We start from the raw sequence: 24,448 nt of genomic DNA, 5'->3' as shown, positions 1-24,448 counted from the left end.
TACTCCTTTTTTCCATATGCTTTGGTTTGCTATGCAGACTGCCAGTCATCACATCACACTGAACCCCTCCCTCCCACTGTGTGAGTGCCTCTTCAGTAGGGCTGTGAGATGCAGCATAGCTCAGAGCATCATGGGTAATGTGTGCTTTGAGGCAGGACCAAGATGTTTCTCTTCTTTCCATCACTGCTGTAACCAGAAGGCGAAAGGAGTGTCTGAGTAACAAACATGGTGTCCTATCCTCTAACATTGAAAATAGATGTCAAATAGATATGAAATTACATGGTATTCTGGGGCGAAGTATAGATAGTTCTGATCGATGTTTTAGCCAGCTGTTTGCTGTGCTTGGCTTGCATATCAAAATATCAAAGTGTACATTGGCCAGCTGAATGTTAGTTGGGGAAATTGTACCAGGACAATATAGTCCTTTTAGCTTGCAATGTCAGACCACAAAGAAGACATGATCACTAATATTGGTGTGCGTTGGCAGATATATATGCTTCACACAGTTGGTGTGTCCCAGCATACTTTTACACTTTGGGGGGAACTGCCCCATTAAAGTTCATTTACCACAAATCTCCTAATCCGACCCGCAAGCACACATCTCCATGTGCACTCCTACACACACGCACATGCACATGCACACGCACACGCACACGCACACGCACACGCACACGCACACGCACACACACACACACACACACACACACACACACACACACACGCACATGCACATGGAACATTACACTGCCATTCATATGACATTTCCACATAACCAGGCAATCACAATACTGCCATTGCTATTTACTCTCTCAATGAATAAACACTAATGGGTTATTAACCATGCATATTATTACTCATTATCTGCTGCTGATTTTAATTGCCTTTGAAGCCTGTTAAAGTGTCCTGCGTTCGTCACGAGTCCCATCATGAATGCTCCAGCTGAGGTCACTGGACACTAATTGACTTTCGCCATTCCCAATGACAGCAGTATCGTGTTGCAAATCAGCCATGTCCCCAGTTTCCTGTGTGCATGCAGTGATGCGGGAGATCTAACAGTCTGCCGTATGCCAGAGCGGACTTCCTGTTGATTTGGCGCATCTTGTTACTCTCCTCCTTCAGTATCGCCTTCATTACTATGTATAGCCCCCGAGTCCAGTCAAGCTGTTGGCACTCTCCCTCACTGATTATAGTCTTTGGATGGGGATGAATCCATGTCCAATGCATTAAGCACGGCTATTTAGTTCCGTATCCTCACTCCTCCTTACTACTTTTTATTGGCTCTCTTTTTGGGAAGGAGACCTTAGGGGGTGGAGTGAGTTGGTGAAGGGGGTATGGTGATACTCATGGAAAGGTTGACATTGGCAGTTGGCAGATTTCTCTGACCTTGCTAAAAATGGAAAGTCCTTATCTAAGTTAAATACTGTCTTCAGGGACAGGAGGCTAATTTTACATTGTACAATGCCCAAGGCACATACTCCTCAGTATGCAGGTCACTGTACAGATTCACCCTGGCGTACTGTAAGCTATTTCAATTTTAGATATCCTTAAAAGAAGGCAAATTGTTCTATAAAGCGCATGGCTTGCCACTGTGGAAAGCCGAAGGCTAATTTGTTTCCAGTCATACAGGTACATTCTGAGTACAGAAAATTATTCATCATGGGGGTTAGGAGGTCATGCTGCAAACACAATGGCTCAGAATTCTGAATTATTAGAATGGGTTGTGTGCCGGGATGTAGACTTGCATACAGTGTCAATAAACAATGTAGTTGGTCGCAGTGGAGTGCTGCTTTTATCGCCAACTACATTGTTTATTAACACTGTATGCAAGTCTACATCCCGGCACACGTCGTGACACTAAGCATTTACACACCATGTTAATATGCATGATGCAGGGAACTTTCCCAGATTTATAATTTTCAGTTTTCTCACAACACACAGGAAATATATTTACCTTTAGCAATAGAAGACATGCACATATTGTCGCGTCACATCTGTGGACTCCTGGGGTTGCCAGTCATAAAAACCCATTCCTGATATCTGACAATACTGAGTCTATCAGTATTCACAATTCACGATTTCTTGAGAATAACTTTAAACACCTGGCCTAAATACCCAAGAACAGTGACAGCTCACCTGGAAAATCTAAAATGTCAGGTTCACAAGCCTTGATCATTATATGTGCTTTCATTATGATCAGTACCTCTCAGTCTCCAACACAACACACCAGTCAAACAATTTCAATTACCAGCAGCAGTTAAATTAAAAAAGGAGAATTATTTTTCCATCGTACCCAGGAAAATTCCTCAGAAAACAAAAGAAAAAAAAGAACAAAAGGGAATAATTATAAGTCTCAGCTTGGACGCTGTTCTTGGGACGAACAGAATTGTATTTGCCTTGATTATACAGAAATGCCAATAGTTTGATTTCGAACGGAATTGACCATGACGACACCCATTCCTCAGCGATCAGCATGGCCTGAATTTGAACATTTGAATACGTTTCTGTGTATTATATTGCAGGCCTAACGTAATTACTGACTCATTTATTGTTACATATTGGTTTCTCTTTAACAGTTTCATTTCAGCATATGTGCATTTTAACCTCGCGAATGCCTTATGCATGGCACGTAATGCAGTAACCTACCATTTGAAATTGTGCCTCGTACCTATATTTCATAAAACTAACACGCTGCATAGACAGTCGCTATCTTAGTATCATTCAGCCCTGGGAATACATAAATCTTGTACAGGCTACAGGGGGAAATCCTTTCACACACATGGCTTTGAAAGTCTTTCCCATTAAGCAACTCCGCCCCCGCTCCACACTGGCAGCAATTGCGGCTTCGAAGGTCTCACACTTATTTTGACCATCACAGCTTCAGCGCGTCGGAATATCCGCTTTTCCCCATTTTCACCTGCTTTCATCCCGCACCTTCACCTACTCACTTTATGCAGGATGCGGAGCCACCTTACCACATCGCAGAGTTCATTTACCGTCCCTGTTTTTTGTGGGATTTTTGTGACCGTTTCCATCTCTCTGCACGGGGCTCCCGCCAGTAATCTCACTTGTTACCACACTCCTCCCGTTGCTTCCGTGCAGGAGTTGGTGCACCGGTCGGGTGTTGTGGTTGAAGGGAAATTGCAGCCGGAGGGACAGGCAAACGACATGAACCAAGAGGAGAGAGAAATTCTCCTCCAGGAACGAGCTCGTGCGACACTGAACGACAGCGAGGCGCAGAAAATGGATGAACCAGCCAAAGCCTCCGGGGAATCACTGCCGAACAGGACCTCGGAAACCTACCAGGTCAGAGTGAAGGTGCACCAAGTGTGGGAAGTTAAAGCAGGGGGTCTTGAAAAGGATACTGTCGTTTCCCTAGTTTGGAACCTAGAAGAAAACTGTTCCGCACTGAAGACAGACAGGAAGTATATGTTCTTTTTGGAGCCTACAAATGACACCTCTGTGTTCAATGTCGTTTACCCACCTGTCGAGACCAGACGCAGCGTGAGAAAAGATGTCAGCAAAGTACTCTGTCAAGGTTGCGGTAAGTGCTGGTTTGTTGTATTTAAAAGTAACAACTTCAAATTGCACCGTGGTGCACGCGAGTCTTGTAAAACATTTAGTTAACGAACGATTTGCACTTTTCCAAACATCTTCAATCTACAAACAACAGGCTTCATCCATCGCCAAACTACAGTATACAAATTCCCCAGCTTTGAATACTTTTTGTAAAGTTCTCTATAGGTTCCATTGTATTATACTACTTTTGCAGTAAGAACAACAGTTCATACTGTATGTGTGCCCTAAAAATACTTCTCGATATTCCTAAACCTTGACGAAAACTTTTAATTCTAGCTAAGAGTTGTAGCCCAATGGAGTTCTGTTCAAGATGGGTAGCGTACAATTCAGTTGGTTGCATTGGTCTAGATTTGTTGACATTATTGAAGTTCAATTGGTTAATTGTTCTGTCACCACGTCAGAGGCAGTATGCTGAGTTGGCCTACTGGCTTGCTATAGAATTAATCAGACAGGCATCTGATTTCTGAATTAATTTGGGATCGCTATATAGATTTGTATTTCTTGTGTTCTATTTCTTGTTTCTAGGCTATTGTATCTAAATGACCCGCTTTTCTGTGTGTATGATATATTGCATTACCAAACCGAAAAATGATGAATTCTACCTCTACCTCCGACTTATGCATCCTCCATAATACCTTGAATGCAATACAAAATGAAATAAGCTACCATTCGTCAACAACAGCGATGCAGGGACCAATAGTAATATCAACTTAAGAAAAAAAAGAAGTGTGTATAAAAACCCCATTAAAAACATTTTCTTTCTGGAAAAAAAGTGTCTTAAATGCACATAGAACAAAAGCACGTGAAGGCACGGTGAATGGCCGGTATAGACGGAGAGTACGGGACTGTCAGCTCGTCTGCATCCTACTTTGCGTCGTGATCGCCGCGGGAGCTCTCCACATTCTGTGGTGCTGAATTTGATTGACAGGGAATTCCCGCCTCACGAGTTTAGTTTTTTCAAGGACACGGGGAGTTCAATGACCGTGTTTTACAAGGTATTTCCTTTATGTAGTCGGTAAACTACCTTCCTTCCTATTAGGCGTAAATAAACATATTTCCTACTGTAGCCCATCGTATTTGAATATGCATTGAACAATTAAATGTGTAATATCTGAATAAAATACTCATTTTATTTCATGTTTTTTTTCTCACATGAAACAGATTAGTGAGACAAAGTACATGAGGCTTTTCAAAATGATATACGATATATCTCCGCCACACACCTTAATGGAGCTTACGTTACATTGCACTCGTAATAATACCATAAGTAAAAGCACGGCGACTGTATCACGCCCACATGTGAGCTAATCCCTATTGTCGCACTCGCATCCAAGAGCCTGCTGTTAAAACAAGTTGTCACTAATAGAACAGAAACTCTAATTCAGCATCAATGCAAGAGTGTTCAAGGTTATAAAATGAGTGTTATATTTAGATCCAAAGGCTTCCCATTTGTCAACGTAGCCTGTGTAGATGGGGACATATTGCTATTAGTTATTATTAGCTATTAGTCCTATTTTGAGAGCAACCCATACAGTAGGAGCTGGTGTAATCAACTACTGTGCTATTCAGATCAGTACACAACACAAACAACCCTCACGCAAAACTTTCATATGGCCTAGTTGTACCTAAGTACATTCTTCATAGGGATAACAGAATCATTAATTTAAAGAATGACTGAGTGACTAGTGACTTGGTGAAGTTCAATATTACTTCAAGCCATTGCTAAATTGTAAGCGTGTGCATTCACAATGTTTTTAGTGCACAAAACATACACACACAGGTGGATCCTGATATTAGCGCTTTTGCCACCTAGTGGTAAAAAAGGGCACTGTCAGCACATTGAGGGAGCCATGATATCCTCATTTTACATCAGTTTACAGTGGCTGCACCCCCACTCCCAAGGAAACCATACTGGTACTACCATACAGTACTGACACAAGATGGGTAGAACACAATAAAAAAAAAAAACTGTTGCTTTCCTCATGAATGCGATCTCATTACCCTGCAGGGTTCAGTTAGTAATGGCATTCCTTTCAGTTATAGTTAGTCAAGTTCTTTAAGGAGACCTTGTAGGCATTACTATGAATATCGTCTCTGAAACATTATTTCATTGTACTTTAAGGGGGAAGTGGCTGTTAAGAATCGGGGGAGAACATCCTTATTCCTTCATCACAGGCGTGCTGATGAACTGTAAAAACATCTCTTTGACTTGCTGCTAACTCAGATCGACTGTACATGCCGGAGATGCTGGGCTGGTAAATTTGTGAATATTTTTAAACACTAGCAGGACTTAACTTTGTATTTCACCTTCGAATGATGCTGTTTGTGCTATAGTTGAAACAAATATCTTTAGTTGGATAGTACACATGCAAGGCACATTTTATAGTGCAATTTGCCATTGCACCCATATTTTCATAAAATTCACAAGTTGTCTAAGTACAGGAATTCATTCCATTCAGATCACAGTCCATTCATGGCTGGTGATTATGGAGTGGGTTAAGTTTTCTCTATTTTTGATTCAGCTTTTTAGCAAAATACCCTTAAGTCCTTTATCGTAATCAGTTATTAATCTGCCATACTAATCCTGTAATATGTCTGTACAGGACATTTCTGACGAATGACTAACCTTTCACACCATGCTGCAGTTTTCTTAAATGAAAACATTATATACAGTATGCCTTCTGAATTCTGTTACACTAGTGTCAGGAATTGGTGTACCATAGTAAAATAGATTAAAAAATGAAAAAAGATGAAAGCATTTCCCAAAATACTTTGGCGCTTTTGTTTCGAATCCAGTGGGTTCATAGTTATATCATTTAGATTGCCTCTTAGAGGTGATTTGAGGCTGTGCTAGATAATGCTGAATATGCACAAAGTTCAGTTAGACAAGCCTGCCTTGCCAAGTCTTCTCGCTCCAGAAGTTTGTACAATTTTGCTTTTAATGTTTAGCCTGTAGTTCAAAAACTGTCTATTATAAACTTCGGACCTGTATGTGATAAAACAGAACTAATCTCAGTTAAAAAAACAAAAATGTTTATTTTAAGCACTCAATGCTAGTACGAGTGCCACACTCAACAATTATTGCATGCAGTTTTCTCTTTATCCAATGAAATTGCATGTTGCAGTGTAGCAATGCATACATTTACATAGACCAATATTGTTCAGAGTTCATCCTTAACGATAGCCATGAGGAATTTCTCAACAGATTCAGTTTCTAATTTGTAATGATGGAGGCGCAAAGTGTTCAGTCACATAACCTTCTGTAATTATTTGAAAACGTGCTTTAGAAACCGTTCTCTTCCATTGGTGTGAAATGACTCTGAATATGTGTTCAAGAAAATGGTTCAAACAGTGGACCAGGAGTGGAATGAGATTGTCACACTCTTTGATGACATGCAGTTGATTAACTCCACTATACTATATAGTGAATCAGAGGTGCTAGTGCAGGAAACTCACGTCCAATGTTTTATCTTGCTGAAAGAAGAAAAAGGGGTGCTTCAGAACACATAGGCTGTGATTTTCAATAAATCATGCAATGGGAGTTGCTATTGGAATTCTTCATTTATCCACTACATAGTGTCTGTAACTCATTACGGTAATGTGGGGGGGGGGGGGGGGGCAGTGAATTAATTTCATGTAAATTCCAGATGGTCGCACATCAAATCAACCATTAGATCTACGTTTTGGACAGTTTGACATAATTTACAATCTGCCAGTCACATGAGCTTCACAGTGGACATTCCCCCCGGAAAAAAACATGTGACAAATGTGACAAAAGTGATTTCTGTACAGATTCAATTGAATGTGAATGTGAATGTGAATGTGAATGTGTTGGTACTGTAGTGTAAGTGTGGGACTGAAATGGCACAACTGACCTACAGTATGCTGACTGAGCGTATCCTGCTATTATACAGTACGTGCTGTATAATAACTTGTAATGTGCAGCAGCAACAAGGTGCTTGTGGTGGGAAATTAATACTCCTCCACATTCCAACCAGCACTCTGCACCTCTGCAATTTTCAGCTGCGAAGCTGTTGTATCAGACTGGGGAAATGGGACCGATCTCTACCCAGAACGACAATGTTAACAACAAAATGAACTTCATATTTCACTTTTATGCCCGGAAATTTGAGGCTGATATTGGCTGGTGACGGTGCAACTGCTGAACAGCATCTTGTAATGTATTTTATAGTTGTTATAATAAACAACATACAGCATGTTGCCCTGCTAGAGCTGACATCAGACAAGTTATCAAAAACATCACAATCGCCCACTCCATACAGTTATACCTTATGCTACAGGTCATACGGTAAATCACGTGCAGATCTTTAGGGAAAAACTTTTTTTTCCACCCCTTCTCTTCTGATAACATTGATATTTATATATTAATATCGACATAACCATATATTAATACCAGCATTACCAACAATGTAAAAACTACAAATGAACCTGGTCTTATGCAGGAATGTAGAGAGAGAGAAGCAGTGAGATTGTAGAATTATTTTTGATCTCCTAAAATATTTTGGCTTGATTTGCCAAATCCTTGATTTTCCAAGTAAGTCCATACTCCTACACATGGAGCATGGGCACTCAAGCAATGCTGTAAGGAGCTTTTGGGTCCTCATGAGCAGAACGTTTGTTCCTTTCACCTAGAACCAGTACAAAAGCTCATAATATAAATGCCCCATGGCATTATATTAATTAAGCAGTCTGGCTTTGGTCATTCACTTCATGAGTATTTTGTAATAGCAACAGAAATGGTTACTGGTGCTACTGGGGGGGCGTGGTGGGTTAATCCAGAATTCAATGCAGTTGAATCTTCCAGAATTCTGGAATGACAACATAGCTATATAATGAAAATAAAGTTTGATTATTCATTCAAGTTTTGTATGTATCTGCTTGCCAGCTGTACTGGCTGAGACATGTTGGAATGTGTAGATGTATAGATGTGTAGATGTGTAGATGTGTAGATGTGGAGATGTGTAGATGTGGAGATGTGGAGATGTGGAGATGTGTAGATGTGTAGATGTGTAGATGTGTAGATGTGGAGATGTGTAGATGTGGAGATGTATAGATGTGTAGATGTGTAGATGTGGAGATGTGGAGATGTGTAGATGTGTAGATGTGTAGATGTGTAGATGTGGAGATGTGGAGATGTGTAGATGTGGAGATGTGTAGATGTGTAGATGTGGAGATGTGGAGATGTGGAGATGTGGAGATGTGGAGATGTGTAGATGTGGAGATGTGGAGATGTGTAGATGTGTAGATGTGGAGATGTGTAGATGTGTAGATGTGGATATGTGGATATGTGGATATGTGGAGATGTGGAGATGTGGAGATGTGGAGATGTGTAGATGTGTAGATGTGTAGATGTGGAGATGTGTAGATGTGTAGATGTGGAGATGTGGAGATGTGTAGATGTGGAGATGTGTAGATGTGTAGATGTGGAGATGGAGAACGTTCACGTTTGCATGTTGGGTGCTCGTGACTCTGTGAAATGGCGCAGGTACTTCAGGCTCGTGTCGGGCTGATTTGTGGCAGCGCAGTCCGTGTGTTCGCGTTCGCCCACGCCACGCCCGCGCCCCGCCCGCCGTCTGGCAGAGGCGCAGCTGACTGCGGCCGACCGAAAGGGCCAGATGGGACCGAACAATGAGGTCTGACGTGGGCCGGAGTGTTGTTCTGGAGCACCACCCGATTTGTCTTCGCCGCTCCTCTCCACTTGACGGAGTGAAGGAGTCTCGTTTGAAGCTTCCTGCGGGACAGTGCATCTGCAGTGCCAATAGCGGCTCTACAGCGGAAAGCACCAGGGAGAATGCAGGCTGTCATTCTGAGCGTGGTAGATGATGCAAGTCCGGAAAAGGCAGAAAATGTTACGGTGATCTCCTCACTGGTGCTGCCGGGCTACCAATTTTCTACACTTTAGACACTGAAAACCTCTGCCATTTTGTTTTCACGGTGGTATACTCTGTATTTAATTTGCTTCCTGGGTGTATTTAGCCACCTAGAAAATAGACTAATAGAGAAATCTGACCATAGCGAATGGAAGGAATGAGACTTGGTTGGATGTACAATAATTTATCAACAGCAATCTAGACATGGGCAGGCATTCCACACCATTAAGAGGCCTCGTGGTCTTCAGTGAAGCATTATAAGGACCTTGTGACAGGCTTTACACAGTGTCTGTATTTGAGAATATGGATACTGTGCAAATGAATTAAGCTGATGTAACTTTGCTGGTAATGATATTCTTAAATCAATTCCAGTTGTATTCAATGTCATTCTGGTGTTTTTTTGGCAGGAGGGGCACTTTAAAAAAGCCTCATACAGGCCTTATGGTAAAATGACAAAAATGTTTTTTACCTCCTGAGACGAGGACATGAGATTTCGGCTTCCCTGAGCTCTATTCAGTACTTCTGTTAATATAAGGGACAATTAAAATTAAATTAAATACATTTTCACTGCAACATGGTTTTGTCATACAAGACACTTGTATTATGTCAAAAATATATTAAATACTTAAACATTTCTCTCCTGGGTCTCATGGAAATGACTAAACAGACTGTTGACGCATCATTTCTCCATTCTAACTTTCCATTTGAATCAAAGTTGCTACCCTATCACTGGGGCTCAAACAATATTAACCTCCATAATTCAGTGTGTTCTGTGATTATCCTCCAAAGGACTCCCTTCCAAGTCAATTCTTTGCTCCCTGATGAAGTCTAATATTGATCTCTACCTTTCCGCCCTGAACTGATCCTGTTCTAGAAGTATCATCTGTATGTAGTTGATGCAATGCCAATGTGTGGCTGGAATCTGACAGCTCCTGGCTATGAATATGATCAATATGTATGCTTTTTGCATTTAGTCATCTTTTTTTTCTTCTTTTTTTTTGTTATTCTACATAATATGCTGATATGAATATGGATATGAATGTTCTGTTCCCTTGCAGCAGTATATCGATTTGTAACACACCCAAAGAAATGATGGTGCAAACTCCGACACTAACCTCCTCAGAGAAACTTTGGAAGTGGGTGCACTGGACCTTCAGAGTGAACCAACAAATTTGTTTTTATTTACCGGCCTCTGCTAGGCTAACTACTAATGAACTACTTTAAAAGTGACAACATTAGTGAGCCGGGTGCCTAAGAGATGGTAGTGTCAGTGTGGGGTACTTAAGAATCTGGGCTTATTACCCGGAGGGTGGAGTTTCCCTTGTCACTGTTGTGTTGGGCAAGGCAACTCTGCCTCTAGAAATGCAGGGTGTAAGAATAAACTATGTAAGTTGCCTTCAATCATCTTTTAGTTGAAATATATGTGTTGTACATATACATATACCTTTTCTGTTAAAAGGTATATGTGTCAATTCAATTCATATCCGTAATTTACAATAAAGGACTTGAAATACTCAAAGTCACACTCATAAACTGAGGGATCTCTCCTTGAGCAGGGCTTTGGATCATTAGTTTAGACCCTCATTAGTGTAACAGATGACCTTTCTGTTAAAGCCGCAAACTGCAGGAGCCACAAGATGACAATGTCTGGTGCCATGGAGATGGAAGCGATGGTCATAGAATGTGCCATTTGTGTGTACAGACATATTCAGCAGAGCTGAAAGAAAGGTTATGAAATCAGCTCAGAATCCCAGCTAAATGACCCACAGCAGAGAGCAGAAAGGGCATTGGATTCCAAAAAGTACATGTGTAATGGAATGTTGATATTTGGAAATTATAAATAATATTTGAAGTCAGTCTAATTTAAAGCATTGTAACATAGGTCAACGTTTTGGCTAGAAAACAGAATCTGTCTATAACTACTTTTTTATAATATGTCAACCAAAAGTCTTTGCATTTTCTTAGACTTAAAAAATGTGGCAGTAGGTAGATCCTTTTTAAATGCACTAGTACTAAACCTGTAACTTTTCCACTTACAGTACACTTTAACTATTGTTTAAAATAATGGCACTGATTGATTTCAATGTCTTGTGCTTCCTTGGGGAACTGCAGGTTTTGATTTCCACGTCAGCTCTCTGTTTCAGTCCATTTGACTAAGTGGGGACTATTGATTTATTTGTGAGGCAACCTGGTTTGACTGTATATATGTTTAAAAAGCAGTTTATTGAAAACATTACAAAGTAGAAATGAATGGAATGTCTGTCAGCTGTCAGCTTATTTTTAATGACTTAATTGTGATGGGAGAATAATTCCCATGATGGGAATAAATATTCAAGTTAAGCGTGTTTAAAAAATAAGAATATATACGCCAAATCTTATAATAATATTAATAACAGGAATAATTCTAAAAAGAATATCCCTATATAATAATTACCCATATTTTGCAGCACTGCCGTTTTGTATATTGTCAGTAAAAGACAGTGGTAGAAGCGTCTTCTTTTCGTCTGCGTTTCTTTGATATATACGCAGCAAGGAAGTGGAATAGAAACCATGTACAGTATATGATAATAAATGTTCATTTACATTTAAATAAAGGCATTCACTTTTTCGTGTTCAAAAGATCATGCAATACCACAAACAGATACTCCACTTGGACAGAAGGCCTCATTCATGCCGTGCTGACACTGCTTAAGATCACAGAAGTAAAATGCATTTGAAATAATCAACTTGGGGCGAGAGATATCATAGACCGACCTCAGAGATTTTATAATCCCCTGTTCTCTAGCAGCTTACTCAGTAATTCCACATTTAGGCCTATAGAGCATTGTTCACTAGACAACATGTCCCACATTTGTCCTCCTCCAATCCTTATTAAATGGGCTTTTAAGAAGAAGCTGGAAACGACAGCTACCTCATGTTGATTGTGTTGGATTTTCTGGTCTGAGGTAGGTCAAGTTGTGCCCCTGGTAGACTAATGTTCAACAGTGAAGTGCCTTCATACTTGGTGATGCACGTGGGTGCACGACCAAAATGTTTTTAGTATTTATAAGTGCATACAGAATGTATTCCCTTTACGGTTCCCTCCTTTAATTTAAGTGGTTACTTTTTAAGTGGCCCGCATCAGATTAAATCACCTTTGCTGCTAACTGATTTAGGGAGAGATGATGGCAGTGCTCGGTCATCTGTGAGCAAAAGCCCCATGAGGACAGGGGGAAGGGCTGATTGTTTTCACCTTAATGGCCCCTCGGCCAACCTGAGCTCCTGGGAAACCCCCTCATGCTGACAGGGTCCTGCCAGCCCTCTGGAGCAGCAGACTCATTCAACATCTCCACAGGGGCCTGTGCTCACAACAGCACACTATATATACACCACTCACTAGTGTCTACATCCATCACCTATATCACTATACACACCTGTCAGTAAACAAGAACTTCCTGCCAGCACTCGTTAGTTTATAAAAACTGCTGTGACAGTAATCTGAAAGATATCAATTGTTACAGTGAGTTTTTTAAATAACCATAGACGTCAACACTTGTATTAATTTCAGTTGGAATGATTTCCGAGTTTGACCTTGTTATCTTTTTTGTTTGACTGTTGGTGGGGATGGTGTGTTTGTGCTGTGGGACCTGGGGACATATCTGCGGTTGGGTCCTTGGGCCATCTGCCAATGGGGTTGACTGAAGGACATCTGCAGCTCTGCAGTGCAAGTGAGGGGGCTGACTGAGGCAGGAGGCGCAGGGTCCGGCAGGCAGGGGGGATGACTGAGGCAGGAGGTGCAGGGTCCAGCAGGCAGGGGGGCTGACTGAGGCAGGAGGTGCAGGGGGTTGCAGGGGGCTGACTGAGGTAGGAGGTGCAGGGTCCAGCAGGCAGGGGGGCTGACTGAGGCAGGAGGTGCAGGGGGTCGCAGGGGGCTGACTGAGGCAGGAGGTGCAGGGTCCAGCAGGCAGGGGGTCGCGGGGGGATTCCCTCCTGTGGTGCGGCCAGCCACTTGTCCTCCTTTGGCGTAAGCCGAGAAGGCGAAGGCATAGTATCACAGGAGCCTTCAGCAGACACGGGAGACAGGGGTCCTTTCAACAACGTGCAGGACAGCTGCATGTGGCCTGAAGGGAGAGAGTGGTGGGTAATGCTCTGAATGCCAACAGCAGGCGGTTATGGGTAGGCACAAGCTGGTCCTTCTTGGTATCAGTTATACCATTCTTCCTTTCTTGGCTAAGTCATATACTTATTCTGCTAAGTCATGTATCCCAATTCATCAATCTCCATCTTATTTTCCTCCAGCCTTCATTAATCACATACAGACAGAAATGCATTCCCTGATGAACATGATGCTTTATGACGGATGGCACAACATCAAAACTGCAATATAAAAACTCTTACCTTTAAATGTGGCCTAACACCGGATGGCATGCCTTAAGGGCCATCTCTTCAATATTTCTACCCATGTGCTGTGGTAATTAAGGGGCTGAATAAACCGTATAATCATGGTGGCTTTAGAAATATTTGCCTCATGTAAAGTGTGACCTTGGCCAAAACCCAAGGCTGAAACCAGGAATAGACATTCAGAACTATTTATTGGGTTAAAACATTGTTACAAGACCATTGTAAATCTCTTCCTATCATTGAAAAAGGCTCACTGACATGTTGACTCAGGCTCTACCTGTGTCTTAAATTTGAGTTTCAAAATATGCAGCTGACAGGCCGGCACTCTGTACCAAAACATCGTATAGCTGTACAATTCAAGCTAATTGGTGGAAAATTGCCACAGCCAATGGCGTTTCAATGTCAGCGTAATCACAGAGAACGGGTTGGATAAACAGTGTTGTGGTTTGAGCGTGTTTGTTGCTGCCATTTCTCTCTTGACTGTTCGATGAGAAAATGAAATGAAAGAGTCCAAAATTACCTATTGTACCAATCAATCTAACGGGACACATCTGGGCAACAACAAACACCTGTCAGTCACATGGTCCAATACTTTTGCTCACCTAGAAATGGGGTTGTCTGATACAAAAGGTGATATGTTCTAAGTTGTTTAACAAATCTGGATAAAAATACCAGGAAATAAAAGATGAAATTCAGATGTTATCTCATGTACATCTTTTGACACTGAATTGTCTTCAGTGTATAACAAAAACACCTTGACCTTGCTGTTAATATATTGATTAGTGCAGTGTATTTTTTGTTTCTTTGTGGGTCATACGGCATTTAAATGATCTGGATTACAATTTTGGTGAAAAGCTTTTCCAACAGCAGTTACTGAGAGCTTTTGTGCTTCATTCACCTGCCATGCATTGTAAAAATCAGGTGCCCGTACCTTTATTCGTAGTAATGCACTGTATTTGGGATGCAACAAAACAATATGTGTTATTTCCTGTCATAGATTGGAATTTATTTAAAGCAGCATTGAGCCAGAAACATTCTGTGTGCCTTGCCCATTCTTTCATTATCTAATGCTTTTACAATCTCTTGGATAATGTATCTCACTGTCCCATTGGTCAGTACGCTGTATAGTCACTGACACTGCCTGCCAGCCAAAATGGAAATGTCAGCAATAAAGTAAGGCAAATATTTAGTCCATGACATGGAATATTAATTTGAGTGTACCTAATCATTGATGCCTTATTCAGGCCCTTTCCAGTAAATGGCTACTCAATGTGACAGTAGTTTAGGTTCTGAGAGCTTGTGGTAATTCAGTGAAATCTCCAGGGCACCACAGCTGCCTCTCAAGCTAAATAGCAGCATATGACACTTATGTAATGGCCAGGATGGTAGAGTGGGGACTAAACTGACACAGGAATAGGCTGAGGTACTTTTTTCACACCAGTTTGAGAGATATCAAACAAAAAAATACCCCCAGTTGATCCCCAGGGTTTACTCTATTACTGTTTGTCAGGGTTTCCCTCCTTTAATACTACAGTATCACGGTTATTACCCCCGTATTATTTTAGTCTTTCGGACACTTCAGAGTTCTGGAAGAGCCCCTGCTATATGCCTGACTGCATACTGAGACATGCTTTTCTAAAACAGCAGCTCGCTTTATTTTAGCTTGGGGTAAAAACAGTGAAAATTCACTGTGTGAGTTACAGTGCAGTCAGGCGGTTTGCAGTCTTTGCAGTACTGTTCCACTCAGTTTATATTGAATGGCAGGTGATCCTGTAGAGTGGATAAAAATAGATCTCTGTGCAGACGCCCACTCCTACTCAGAAACACCTACACACGCACACACAAAAACACCTGCATCGTGTACCTGTATATGAGTGTGTGTTCAGTACACATATATAGGTTTTTATTCTTAGGCCAGTGTAAAAATGTTGTTTGTGTACCACAGTAACATTGTCCCCTTCAGTACAGTACCAAATGTCAACAAGGTGAAAAAAATAAAAATCACAGATTTGTCAACCCTGCTAAATTGTTCTTGGCTTTAATGGTTCCTTAGGTCCAAGGTAGAAATTCTGTCCCTTCATGACTCTCCAGAAACATGACCTCATATGACGCACACTGATACTTGTGTGATACCCTTGGGTCTTTGTCAATTGAGTTTGAAGTCCTGCATGTCTTTGTGTGTTTACGCTGCAGCCCAGTCTCCCCATAGCTAATGCAGTAATGGCTGCTCCTGATCAATACGTTGATCAAAGACTTTCAGGATAGCTGGGTTAAAGGCTATAATCTATAGCCCCACTGGGGATATTGCAAATATTAAAAAATAAAGGGGTTACTGTATATGACACTTCAAAAATGTTGGGGTGATAACTAATAGTTGTTCAACCTAAGTTTGATGCAAGTTTGGGGCGACATGGCTCAGGCAGTAAGAGCAGTCGTCTGGCAGTCGGAGGGTTGCCGGTTTGATCCCACCCTGGGTGTGTCGAAGTGTCCCTGAGCAAGACACCTAACACCTAAATGCTCCTGACGAGCTGGTCGGTGCCTTGCATGGCAGCCAATCACCGTTGGTGTGTGAGTGTATGTATGAATGGGTGAATGAGAAGCATCAATTGTACAGCACTTTGGATAAAGGCCCCATATAAATGCCCACCATTTACCATTTAGTTGTTCAACCTAAGTTTGATGCAATATTGAAGTTTTTACAGATCGTGCTTGCCATAGCCTACTGTGTTCTTGAGTCGCTGGTGCTGCAGTAATATTAATTTGACTTTCTAAGACCCCACTGCTGTAGGCTACCCACAACTCCAATCAAAATACAGAACAGTCTTAAAAATGTCTTTTAATAAACGTTTAAAAATTCTAATAATTATTATAGCTACCACGTAATGTATAGTTTAATAACATTTAAAAAGAAAAACGTGAGTAACGTTAACCGGTAAAGACGTTGGCCATTTCGGTTAATATGCAGTTCAGACAAAAAGGGTTTTGCTCCTGGCTGAAGCCAAACGGGATACAGAATCATTTTCTTGGGCCAACACAACACATTCCCTTGCGTCTTTTGGCTGTTTTGCAGTACATTGCTTGGCTGTTGTTGAATCCCCTTCCCCCTCCTCAATTTGCACTAGGACACAAGCTGGTGTCAGCTGTTTCTTTAGCCTACTTTCCCTTGCTTATTGGGCTGGTTTGGGTAAAGCCAGCACAGCAGTATTCATTGCTAAACAAACTGTTTTTTTTACACTGATAGTGTGCATTGTATCCTCTTTGGACTCATAGAGCCTCTTAACTCTTTAACATTGAACATGTATTTGTGAGCATGTGAGGTAGGTAAGACAATCCTGATCATATTTTTAACTTTTGCATTTTGTTGCCAATACTATGACTTCCCCACATTAATCATTAACACCATTTACCTTTCAAATTACAGCATTTAACTTGCATCAGCCTTGACATGTGAAGGGAGATTTTGTGGAAATGCAGCTCTGAATAACAGTAATGAATATTAATACTAACCTACTGGGCCTCTTGTGGGTTTGTAACAAGTAAGTGAGTATCTAGAGAGTATCTGAAATCTAATAAAAAAATAGGCATTTGGCTTAGTCAGCAATAGCATCTCTTTTGCTGCTTAATCAATAGCTCAATATGTACATCATTGACAGTAATGCTCCTAGTTTACTTGTGTACTGAGCATCATTTAATTTCAAGCTGAGGTGATACTGGTCCATCTCAGGCTGGCACAAACTCATTATCCTCAATGCTGCATTATGTCACATACATTTAATGATTTAACTTTCCATTGCACAAATAACAGAACTTTTGAATCTCCACACTTGTATTCCTTAAATAAAATCACCACATAAAATGATGGTTAAATAATGAAAAACACATGGACTCGTAGCTAGTGTTAGCTGTAAAACATTTTGAGCTCCAATGATTATCAGCTTTATCAGATTATCAGCTCTTTTTTTTATTTCTTTCATACTGAATGCTTTCCTATTGATCTTTAGCTAAGATTTAAATGGGAAATATGCTTTACATATTTTCTTTAATGAGCAGACTATCATAATTAAAGGTCAGGTAACTAAGGTATCAAAGGTGTGAAAATTATCATGGTGAGTGTATGTGGGTGATGTTGCAGAGCACAGACTTAGTGTTATGTGTGATAATAATTATGAAGTGCATTTCAGACAGTGTTTTATTTGAGCTTGGTGTTGTCCTTTACTGACAGGTACAGTGAGACCCACCTGGAAGATGACACTGTGGGCCACACCGCAGAGGACATTATATGGGGGTGGCCAATGATGTATTTATTCAGTCCCAAGTTAGGGTTGAATGGGTTGCTGGATTAAATCGGACCCATTTGTGTGGAGTGCAATTAGGTATTTAATTACCTGAGGGATTAATTTGGTTGAGTATCTCATTTGAAGCATTGCTACTTACACAGCTGTGTCCCCATACCTGCACTGAAAAGACTGCACCAGGTCTAGCACCAGGGGGTTCCACCCTGGCCGTCCTAATACACAGCTGTTCAGTTGTTGAAATATGTGGTCCTTGGAAAACAGTAAAGAATAAATTGTGGCTGCATTGCTACTAAAACAAATATCTGGGTCTGTGATAACCACAGAAATGTGGGTGATTTCTGTATGTTGATATCATGTTTAGTTCCCAGCAGTGCATGGTTAAATTCCATGCAGTTCCTTTCATTGAGCATTACATTGTGAAATCAGAATTCATAGCCTTTAGGGAAACATTTCAACATGTGTTCATCACAGCATGTATAGAAAATGGCTTCCATTTCAGTGTATTTTTGTACGATTGGAATGGCTTGGAATTGTTGGTAACAACAATATGAAACGGAGCAAAATAGGAAAAAGTTGAGGTTTGATTGTGTACAATTTAGACATTTGGAAAACACTTTTAGCCAAAGTCATAGTACTTTTGAACTGAAAAGGAAAGGGAAGAAGAGGATTCACATGATGACTTGGCAGCTCCCTGTCAAAGTTGCTCCAGTCTACCCTGTACTGTGACAGATGTGTACCTGTATGTCCAAGACCAGGGCTGGGCTAGTGCAGCTTTTCATTACACCCACATGGTCACATTTATATTGTACATTAGATACTTTTTGTTTTTCTGTTACCAAACTGCACCCAACTGTCAAGGCATCTGTAGTCTGAAATTGTTTCATAATAAGTCATTCTTCTTTCATCGTACAGTTGTAATCTATATTATATTGTTCGATACTGTATGACAAAAATGCTATCCTGGTGAAATGTGTTCTTACCCCAAATCTATGAAATGAGTGTGGAATAAAGATAGTCTCTCTGCACAAAAGCCTCTGCTAAATGCTTGAGCCTACAACCTTTCTCTGTGTAATTAATTCTGCTCATTTTTGTATTTTTATGCCTCTGTGGTTTCCTAAAGCTTATTATGCTGTCTGTATGGATGTATTATTTGTATTTTGATTCTAGGTCAACATAGTTAAATTGCATTTGTGGCTTTAATGATATTGCTTGGGAACTCACTTTTCTGGACTGGACTTTTCTTGTCCGCCAGGTCTGATACTGTTTCTCATATGACTTGCATGTGTGGATTTATGTTCTTTCGCATTGTCATTCTGGGTAATTAATGGAATGCAATGCAATGTAGTGATATGCATTACAACTGTGATCATTGAGGATCACATACACTGTTTGCCTCCATATTTGCTGTCCAGAGATCACTAATGGAATATATACTGTATCTTCTCAGTTTATTCAGCATAAGGCCTCTTCACATAGTAGATACTAATGAACAATGCTGTTCCTAGGAAGAAAGGCCTGTAAATTATTTACTGAAAAAAAAGGAAACGGTGCATTATGGTGAAATTGATTAGAAGCCAAACTGTTTAATAAAATGCTGGTGCATGCATTTCTCACCTGTTTTCCATTAACACAGATCCCACTCTAGGGTATCTTAAGTTAAACTGCTTGGATGTTGTTTTATTCTGTAATGAAATATTTGGTTCAGGGTAGACTGACAGCTCTGTAAAGTCAATTGCTTGTGAGAGGGATTTATAGTGGCCTTCATGGAGTTGTAAATCTGCCCTGATTTCCTGCGTCACTATCGCTGATTCTTGTATTTCCTGCGGTCAAGTTTCCATCGCTAGTTTTTATCTGTGGCTCCCGCCGCTGCTCACGGCTGTTTCCTAGTGAGGCAATAGTACGCAGTGGCACAAAATGAATATCTCTTGCTGTGAGTAAATAACTATTTTGCGGAGTTGGGGCCCTATTCATAGAGGTTTATGAATACAGACTCTTGAGTTGATTTTGTGTGCTGCCATTTAATATCATACATAATACATACCTTAGCGGTTGACACCAACACGTCTCTTAATTACACACAACTGTTTTTGACTCTTTCATTTGTTCTATTTTTAATGCAGCCGAGTCTCATGGAGTACACAGGCTACCTCTGAGCTCTCTTTTGCAGAAACACAATTACGTTCTCACAGGTACACTTTGCTGCAGTTTTAAAATTAAATGCAGAAAAAGACAAAGGCGACCCCAAACTTTAGAACGGTAGCGTATATATTGCTCTGATATCGCCTGGCTTCTGACTGATTAATGTCTCGCAGGCATGTCCGAATTTCACTAGATTGGCGAGACGGGTTTCAGGTCTTACAATAACGATATTGCTTGGCAAACAAAAAGGTGAAAAACTAATAACTGTGTTTGTCGCATGTTTGTGGGGCGAGCCATCTTTCTTCTGGGCAAAGCTCATCATTTTTTTCTCCTTGAAGAGGAATGACTGGGCAGTGGTGCTTCCCGGTATTCCCCGTGCGGTAAGAGAAGATTAAACCGTGTAAATCCCTGTGTCACTGCAGAGGACGGGGTGTCTGTACGAGCCCCTCTGCAACAGGCAGTTAATATTCTGCCCCCTCCGGCACGGCTCCTCTCTCCTGCGGAGCTGCAAATGCCTTTTTCACACGGAGGTGCTGTAGGGTGAGCTCAGCTGAGACTAGAGGGAAGGGGCTGTGTAGAAATCTTGTGCAGTACGGTAGAGTACGCCGGATCGCCAACACTATAATCATCAGGCTTCTCATACAATGTCAATTGTTTTAAAAAAAAGATTGTGGCAACTTTTCATTAATGTAAATTCTGAGGAAAGGGTTATTAAGTATGTGACTCCGTGTTATGATTTTACAGTAGCTATAACATGCTTTTCTGGACTTTCTTTGTGTTCTGTGTCAATTGTTATGAACAATTATTTTATGAGAATGTTTTAAACATCAGTTCAACATTCCCTATTAGCCAAGAAAAAGAGCCACTGTCCTGTCTTAAATAGAGATCATGGTAGAAAGTACTGTGCTGTTCAATAACAAGCAATGGGCCCTTGCTGTGGTTTTCTTTCCTTTATTTGGATGTACTAGCTTCAAGTGCATCTTTTCAGATGCTGGAAGTAACCACTGATGCTTGGAGATACTCTGTGGTCTCATTGGAGTCATCCCTGTGTTAAAGCCAGTCTGCTTTCACAGATGTGGCTCACCTTAAGGGCTGTAATGTGACTCCTCCATTTTGGTAGTGACATCTCAAGCTTGTGGATGGTTATGTTCAGACTCTCAACTCTTGTGTTCCTGTGATCAGCCTATAATTACAGACTTTGGTTGCATGTTTTCATAACTTTTGGGGTATTACAAGTTTATATTATCCATCCATCCATCCATTCTCTTAACCCGCTTATCCTGAACAGGGTCGCAGGGGGGCTGGAGCCTATCCCAGCATACATTGGGCGAAAGGCAGGAATACACCCTGGACAGGTCGCCAGTCCATCGCAGGGCACACACACCATTCACTCACACACTCATACCTACGGGCAATTTAGACTCTCCAATCAGCCTAACGTGCATGTCTTTGGACTGTGGGAGGAAACCGGAGTACCCGGAGGAAACCCACGCAAGCACGGGGAGAACATGCAAACTCCGCACAGAGAGGCCCCGGCCGACGGGGATTCGAACCCAGGACCTCCTTGCTCTGAGGCAGTAGTGCTACCCACTGCACCATCCGTGCCACCAGTTTATATTATATAAGTCATATTTTATTCAATAATACATATGCCATTAAATTTGTCTCTTTTTATGAATCCCCCTCTACTGCACTTACTATGCTTTATAAAGGTTGTGGAGGCTTGCAGGAATGATGGCTGGCCTAGTATTGCATGGAATTCCTACTGACATTCAACTGCCAAGCATCTTAAGACACTAAGAGTCCCTTTTAAGGTTCCGCTCCACTGCATTTTTCGGAAGCATGGGCTATTTTCTTACAATGGATACATTTTCTTGGATTTCTCTGTAGCAGCGGGGCCTCTTAGGAAACGCAGTTGTCCCCTATAACCCCGTTACGTGTAGTCTTCTATGATTACAAATGAGATTCCTCCTGGACACGAGATCGGACGGTAGTAGGCGTTGCGTGCCCCGCTCGGCAGCGCGGCGATCAGGGGCGGACACGGATAATCCCGCTCGTGAACCCCGTTCACCCCTCCTCCCTGCGGAATTCGCGAAAGCGCCACTGCTTTCCCTGGGCAGCTGCTCCGCGCGCGGAAAAGGGACGGCCTTTGTGCTGGCTGGGCGCGCGTTTTTGTGCCGGCTGGGCGCGCTGACGGCACGGCGCGGGAGATAAAACATGAAGTGGGACGGGAGACACACGCGCGGCAGCTGCCACGCGAGGCACAGCCCTGCCGAGCATACTGCAGATGTTTTGCTTTTATTTGCATTTTTATGGATTTGGAGTTGGGACATTTGCGCTGATGAATTGTGACAGGCAGAGATCCTGGTGCGTGCAAAATGCTTATGAATGTCAGGTATGTGCATATTGCTTCACAGGCACATGGAAGCAAGAGGATAGTTTTAAAAGGCAAACGAAAGTAGACAGAAACATTTTTCTCAGCTCCGGGTATTGATTATTATAAATCCATAGACACCTTATTATACGGTACTAATCTGAAACACATGGGGCACTAATTCCATTGTCACTTATTTAGTGATTTATTTTTTACATCTGCTCATCCAGAGTAACTCAACTCCTATTCTTTAAATACAGTCCACTGATGCAGCTAGATATTTACTTAGGCCATTCAGGTTAAGTACCTTGCTCAAGGGTACAATGGGTACAAAGGCTGCACCTGGGAACCTCCCTCCAAGGTCAGGTTTTTAAAAATACTGTACACCTCTTTAATTTCTCCCAATTTGGAATTCCCATTTGTGTCTTCAGTAGTGCTCATTGCCGCAGCCATCGCTTTCGATGCGGGAGAGCTCCTACCCAGCACACCATCCCAGCTGCAGCTTTCTATCACACCGCAGTTCACAAGTCCGCTCATACAGACACAAGGAGCATTAGTCAGAGAAATACACTCCATTTGCAGCAACAGGCAGACTTGTAGGTGCCTGATCAACCAATGGGTCTCTGGTGCGCAATGAGGTGCTAGCGTAGTGCTGACTGAAGCCCTGCTGTCTCCGGGCCCAGGCGATGTGAATTGTGCATTGCCCTGCATGTGTTAGTGCTCTAAAGTTTCGAATCCAAGTTGAATTCCTGCCAAAGTGGCCGATCTTTCATCGCCCTTTTTATTATTTATTTTTTTTATGTTGTGTGTGAATACTATAAGCCCTCTTTCTCCATTTTCTCACACATGCATAAATGTTCTGGAACTTTATGGTTTAAGGGTCATGTGCGAATGAGAGCAGAAGTCAGTGAATGATATGAACTTCATTCTGGATTGTCTCTGAATATGTGAACAGAGGTAATGTTCTGTGTGCTAGGTCTAAAAGCAGTTTCTCTTCCTGGTCTTTAGCCATCGAAACTGTGAAGGTTCCACCTCTCTTTGTGCATATTCATTCTCATTGATGTTTGTTTGAATAATTTCTCAAACTCTAATTTCTCTGAGGTAGAGATGTGTACTTTGTAATTTGTAGTAACACTATTTTTTAGTATTACATATTTTTGCAGTGAGATGCACAGGGAATATTCTATCCTAGGCTTCACCTTGTGTGCCCTTTGTGGAAACAGAAACTGTGGTTGGTGTAAGCAGCAGCTTGTGATAGAAATTTCAGTGAAAGGCTTAAGTGTCAGCCACTACTACACTCTCTTAGGCTTTCACATTTTCCACACATGAAATACTGTTTTTGCACTAATATTTCCAAATACTGCCAGATTTTATTTATTTATTATTATGTTTTTGTGAAGGATAAATACACAAGTGTGTATTTCTATATTGGGGAAAAACTGAACTGAAACTGCACTAGTTTGACAATGAAAAGGGTTGCATTTTTGTGACAAATAGAGGATTAATGGTGAAAAGCAGAGGAATACATGGAAGTCATGTATTTTATATATGGTGTTCACCAATTCAGCATTTAAAAGGCCATTCATTAAGGTTATCCACATCTGCCTGCTTGAAACTGGCATGGCTTTGTTGCTTTGCCTGAAACTGGCATGACGTGCTCTGTGCGGGGGCCTTCCTGGCAGCCCCTGGCACAGTCCCCCTCTCTGCTCCACAGCCACTGCAGCGTGGAGGGAACCCCAACACATGGGCTGCAGCGTGGAGGGAACCCCAACACATGGGCTGCAGCGTGGAGA

At 41.5% G+C, this 24,448-nt stretch overlaps 1 protein-coding gene across 1 annotated transcript in view; it reads left to right on the top strand.

Moving 5' to 3' along the window:
* Positions 1 to 2,955: 2,955 nt before the first annotated feature.
* nrg1 (neuregulin 1) overlaps positions 2,956 to 24,448 on the top strand; it is a 145,076-nt gene continuing 123,583 nt past the window's right edge. Inside the window, exon 1 of the mRNA XM_061262466.1 lies at positions 2,956 to 3,541. Coding sequence (XP_061118450.1) covers positions 2,956 to 3,541 — 586 coding nt within the window. The remainder of the gene's footprint in view (positions 3,542 to 24,448) is intronic.

The sequence above is a fragment of the Conger conger genome, chromosome 12 (assembly GCF_963514075.1).
Source record: "Conger conger chromosome 12, fConCon1.1, whole genome shotgun sequence".
Classification (NCBI taxonomy): Eukaryota; Metazoa; Chordata; class Actinopteri; order Anguilliformes; family Congridae; genus Conger; species Conger conger.
This window is presented reverse-complemented; position numbering and strand designations above follow the sequence as displayed.